The sequence below is a fragment of the Platichthys flesus genome, chromosome 21 (genome assembly GCF_949316205.1).
Source record: "Platichthys flesus chromosome 21, fPlaFle2.1, whole genome shotgun sequence".
Lineage (NCBI taxonomy): Eukaryota > Metazoa > Chordata > Actinopteri > Pleuronectiformes > Pleuronectidae > Platichthys > Platichthys flesus.
The window spans coordinates 2986777-2992776 of record NC_084965.1 but is presented as its reverse complement, the minus strand read 5'-3'; the positions used below and the strand labels follow the sequence as shown (position 1 = coordinate 2992776).

At 43.3% G+C, this 6000-nt stretch overlaps 1 protein-coding gene across 1 annotated transcript in view; it reads left to right on the top strand.

Annotated features, from left to right (window-relative positions):
• The first annotated feature begins 1175 nt into the window (after positions 1–1175).
• The window catches only part of dpp6a (dipeptidyl-peptidase 6a), a 105928-nt gene continuing 101103 nt past the window's right edge, over positions 1176–6000 (top strand). The window contains exon 1 of the mRNA XM_062379092.1: positions 1176–1516. Coding sequence (XP_062235076.1) covers positions 1340–1516 — 177 coding nt within the window. The 5' untranslated portion in view covers positions 1176–1339. The remainder of the gene's footprint in view (positions 1517–6000) is intronic.

The following is a 6000-nucleotide window of genomic DNA, read 5'->3' as shown; positions in this document are numbered from 1 at the left end:
TGTCCAGTGAGGAAGAACAAGAGCAAATCAAATGACAGATCCTGGGTCTGTTGTGTGTAAAGTAAAGATTCCCACTGGTTTGCTAATGAAGATGATTGACGAGCATCTGTTTTGATAATCGTGTTAAAACTTCTATCGTCTCAGATGTGAGATTTCACTTCTTTTCTTCCTCGTGTGTGGTTGTAAACTGAATATCGATCTGATTTTGTTAATCAAAGGTAAAATATCAGATGTTTTGGGCCGAACCTAAAAAACGCTCACACCAGTTTCGACAAAAATGTTACACAAACCTCTAAAAGGTCTTGTAGGGTCACAATATGGAGCAACAACACTTTTCTGGACATTGTTCAATTATATAAGTCAGAAAGTGGAGAATATATCATGGAACAGGCTCAAATGACTGGATTTCCTCATCAAGGACGAACATGCAGAACAAGCTAAAGCTCAACTTATCTCTATCCTTTATCTCATCTTATTTCTACGCCTTGTTTTAGTTGATTCATAACTTTTAATTGAGTCATTTGCTTTATATAAAACTTTGTGAACTGTGTTTGTTCACGTTGTTTTTATTTTTTTGTGTGTTTTTTTGTCTTGGAATGTTTTGTTTATCGATTTGTTTTGTTAAACCAAACAAAGGGAAACAAATCTCTGTAATTCGTCACCGTGTTGACGTCAGACAGATTCATTTTCTTATGTCATGATCCAGAACAAACCTTTCACCTTGTCAACGTGCCCTGCTTTTCAACTTGCTCTCCTCCACATGGGGGCGCTCTTGCTCTCCGCACGACGCCTCCTCCATGGACCCGAATGGAGGTAAAAAAAAAAAAACTAATACAGACACTTGATTCTTCTCCGTCTCCATCTGCAAAGTCATGATAAGTTTGCAGTGCAAATCTCTTGATGTCTGATGCGTAAATGCTGCGCTGGGTCGTTCGCACGCGGCAGTTTGGTGCATCCGCTTCTCTCTGCGCGTAAAGACGAAGAGCCGCTGATCCCTGAGCGTTAGACAGCGGTCACTTTCTCCTTCTACCTCGGGGATGGTGATGGAGGGAGCCTGGTTCTCGCTGAGCTTCCTCCGGCTGCTCGGGTCCGGATCGTGAGCTGGTGTGCTCAGCGTCCTGGGATCTGCACCGGTTTGGCTTTTGTTTTTTGTGCCAGTTACGCATCAACTTGGGGGAAAGTGAGGAAACTGCGTCGGTGCAGCATCGAGGCTGAAAGGACGTGATGTGAATCCTGAATAGTTTTTTTTTCTCTTCCTCCAACCAGAGCTTCGTCTAATCGAATTACAAATAAAACTTGGACTTGACGGACTCGGCAAGTTATTCAGCCTTTTTTTGACATGGCGTCACTGTATCAGAGATTCACCGGGAGGATCAACACCAACACGTCGTTCCCCAGCCCCCCGGAGGCGAGTCACCTCCTCGGGCAAGGTGTGGAGGGGGAGAGGGCGGCGGAGAGCCAGGGATCCCGGCCTCAGCTCCAGCGTCACAGCCGGAGACACTGCGAGGACGAGGATGTAAGAAACTCACCATCACGTCTGGTTACAGAACCATCGTTAAACAGTTGAGCGCTTTTAAAAACACATGTAATCGACTTTAAAATGACGAGAAACATTGATTTTAGGGCCAAAAAGCTGAGTGTAGCTTCTAACTTCCCTTTCAGAGGCAGAGTTATCGAACTTGTGCGTCAAAGCCTCGATTGGTTGGCGTGTGTGTCAATAAACGATGCGTCAGGAGCGTCTGCTCCATGTCTGGTCCCTCAGTTAATCCCGCAGATGACTCGTCAGGGGTTTTGACACGACGTGCTATTCATAGATTCTTAGAAAAATCCGCTTTTCCACGAGGCTCTGCTATAAATACATGCAGCATTCCTTCCGGTTGGTTTGATCCGACACGTTGAAGCAGATGCTGAGCTGTGTGAGCTGCTCGCTGTGACTCAGAGGCTGTTTGTTTACCACACACGATTTACTTGTCGAGTGATTTCCATACATTCTACCAGGGGGGGTCACCTTGGCTCTTTATAATGATGCTGTTACAGTACAGGTGCAGATGTTTGAGGCTGTTTCCAGATGTTCAGCTCCAGACTGCCGGAGCTGTCCGTGGTGCTGAAACACAGACGTTTTAAAGAGGCTGCCTGTTTTACTCACATTAAGAGCCCTGTTTGCTGCCTCGTGAGTCTATTTGCATTTCATGAAGACCTAGGATTAGCTGCAATTCTGCTTAGAAGTCAGCGTCCAATGCATGACCTTGGAATAACATTCTGCCACGAGTGAATTATGTGGTTTTGAGTTCTGAGCTTTCACTTCTTAAATGACCAATCGGTAAAATCTGTACTTTTACAAGCACCATAGATGAAACATATATCTTTCACATGTGCTACCTTTACGAGATAGAGCGGGTCGTCAGAGAACAATATACAAGTTTGTGTTCAGCATCAAACTAAGTAAAACATAATTTAACCTTGATCACAATCAGGAGAGTTGACACCTAATGTTTTAAGTGGATTAACTTTTTTTCCATTTGTCACCTCAGTACTAATCGTTCTATGTTTGTTTCCATATTCAAATCACCATTTATCCAAATATCTGTGTCTCAGGATTCATCTGCGAGCTCGGGCTTCACTCTCGTGTGTCTCGGGCGCAGGTTGTTAAAACACAGGTTGAGGTGAACATGAATATAACATGAGGTTGATTTATCGAGCGCTGGTCCCTTGTCTTTGTGTTTGTTGGTGCAGAGAACTCCAACATGATCTGAAATCAATACAAACAGTGATGTGGTATTGTCCCTATTCATCAACCTGAGAGCATGAGAGTGCAGAGAAGAGCTTTGTCAGAGATAAAGACTTATTAATACAGGCCCGTGCAGTGATTAATGCAGGATCCTGCTCTCTCCTTTCAGTGGTGGGGTTTTTAACGCTATTTATTTTTATACACTGTTAATTTCCACATTATATTCACTGTGTCCCGCTCTCCTGTCCCAGTGGTTTTGCTTTGAATGTCAATCCGAGCTTTGGCGTCCGTCCAGCTGCGTGGCTTTAATGATTGAGTCTGGTGGAGGTGACATTTACATCCCACTGTGAAGATGAGAACTGGAGCCCACTGGGATGAAAAGCTCATCCACTGACTCCGACCCCCCACCATGCCCGATCTGCCACTTCAAACCTGCCTCCACCCTTTGTCTCCTTCATACCTCTCCGTCACAGATGGCTACTTCAGAGACGTTAGATTGTGTTTCCTGAGAGAAGCTTCATTTAATCTCATTTTTGCTTCAGAAACCTTGATTCCTGCATCGTATTGTCTCTTCTAGATGGATCCTTGCCTGTAGTGTTTGAGATGCCGGGTACATTTCACTCTCTCTGTGTCTCCTTGGATAAAAAGTGTCAATTTAACACTTTAATTCTCGGGCTCCATGATCTCAACACCTCCTTTTTTCTTTCCGACACTTTCTCTCTGTCCTTGTTGCTCTGCCGTGTGATTCTTCGCCTCACATCCGACTGTTGTACCGTCCAGAACATGACGAAGTGAGGGAGCACGTTCAGAAGTTTACTGTCCTGCTGAAGGACACTTGGATATTGATGGACACCTTCGCTGTGCCAGGTATCGACTGAGGGACCATGGCTCCTCACAACCGATGGTTCCCAACTCTGGAGCTGAAGAACAGATAAAAATAGTCCATAACAAGTACAAGTCATGTATTTAAACTCGTATACAGATCATATCATCCCTTAATGTTCCTAAAATAGAAGTATGAGTAAGTACAAATACTGCTTCCCCTTACAGCTGCCCTGTGAGTGAAATACTATCATAAATTACTTTATTACACTGATGATTTAATGTGTAAGAAGCGTTTTTTCGTTGTTGAAGTTACTTTAACTAATTTACAGGGAGGTAGTTTAGGTTCAGGTCGTCTCTTCGTGGGGCGCAAGATAAAAATCGAATAGTTAAAAGCCCTGCTCCAATAATCTGCTTTTGCTTTTTTAACCTTCCTCTGATTTTGGCTTGATTGTGAAATATTAGGTAATTTACCTTCTGTCGACCTTGATCAGCAACTTGATGAAACCTTCTGAGAAACTTGGAGGATTAATCAACATTTATGCAATATTCCATTGACCCCAGTGAGGTAGGAGTATAACACAGCATCAAATGATGATGGTGGATACTTCCAGTCATATAATAGCTTCCTGATCAGTGTTTGTTCTACATACGAGGACTGCAGATGGAGGAATTAGTCCCCGTCCCCCCCGCCCCCCCCCAAATAGACGACGCATCTAAACCAGCTCATTATTGCTTTTGTTTTGGAATGAGCTTGACTTATTCTCCATCGCCGCCTAAATCCTTCTCTGTCAATACATTGGATTGTGATCTCAGTTTGAAAATCCTCTCTGATGATGATTCCCGGCTGGTGGAACAACTCATTACGATCTGATCAAACATGTTTTTGTGTATTTCTTTGTTCCAGCAGCTTTCACTCGGCGAGCCTGTGTTATCTGCCTCTCGTCCGGCTGCTGGATTTTACACATATCAACTTTCCCCGGCCGACTTTCACAATTAAACAGGGAATCTGAGGAGTTTAATATCAAGCATTGTTTAGCCTTTCACCTTCCGCCGGTCCAGTCCACATCGGTCTAGACTGTGATATTATGTTAAGCTTCTTTGTTCCCACTTGAGACGCCTGCAGCTTCGTATTAAAGTGAGAAAGTACATTTCAGCCTCGCTAATTAGATTCCCTCTCCTGTGGCATTAAAAGAAGAGAGCAAACAGATATAAAAGCAGAACTGGATCCTTACGTTCTCCGTCAGAGCTTCGTCCCCGTGGTAGATTTGAGTTTTTCTCCACAGACCCTGTTACAAGAGTAAACATCTCTGTTTGTGTGTCTGTCGGGTACGATCAGCGCGTAACGAGACTCGGGAGATGTATGGCAGAGATTCAAACCTTTACAGACACACAGAGGTGAGTGGGGGTTTGTGCAACGTGTGTGTCTCTGTGTGTGTGTGTGTGTGTGTGTGTGTGTGTGTGTGTGTGGTTTAAGTCGCATATTCCCCCAGTTAAACTTTTTTTGAACCCATCTTGCTGATTCTGTGCTCTAATGGCTTTGCCCCTGCACTTTGTATTAAGGGGGATGAGGAACAAAAAGGATGAATCCACACTCGCACTTTAATTCACACAGTTTCTCCCTTTTGGCTTTATCTCTCTGTCAAACACACACACAAACGCACAGACACACACACACAGACACACACACACACACACACACACACACACACACACACACACACACACACACACACACACACACACACACACACACACACACACACACACACACACACACACAGACACACACACAGACAAAAATGATATTTTCCTGGTTATGGATTATGAGGCAGCCAAGCCCTGAAATGCACTTTTAATAAGCTGGCCAGTGTCAGATTCAGGAACAGAGTAATAATGAACAACAGTGTGTGTGTGTGTGTGTGTTTGTGTGTGTGGGGGGGGGAGTAGTAAATATATATAGTATATAGTAGAATCTGCTTTTATACCCTCTTCCCCGCTGTCAGCAGGTTTGGAGGTTATTTGGAGCATAATAGAGTTCTGACTAAGTCAAGGGAATAATTTTTTCCTCCTCACTGGGCAGATAAAATTCAGTTTTATATTATCCAGTCCCAAGCTTATTATCTTTTTACTTATTTATATATTTACTGCACTTAAAGGATAAGCATAGTGACGGCTCTACACATTCCTTTTCTACATATTATTTGACCTACCACCAGGACTTTTAATACTGATATTAATGCCTTTTATTTATATACTGTTAAAAATATTCTATTCCAATTAATTCTGAAAGTCTGATTCATTAGAATCTGTTGGATTAGTTCAGTTTGCATTGGCCTCTCTGCTCCATTGTAACACACAGTGTGAATAAACCTGCTGCACCAGTGTTTAATACCAAGATCTACTACACACAGCAGCATGACCAACAGATTCAGTAAGTACTCGGATCA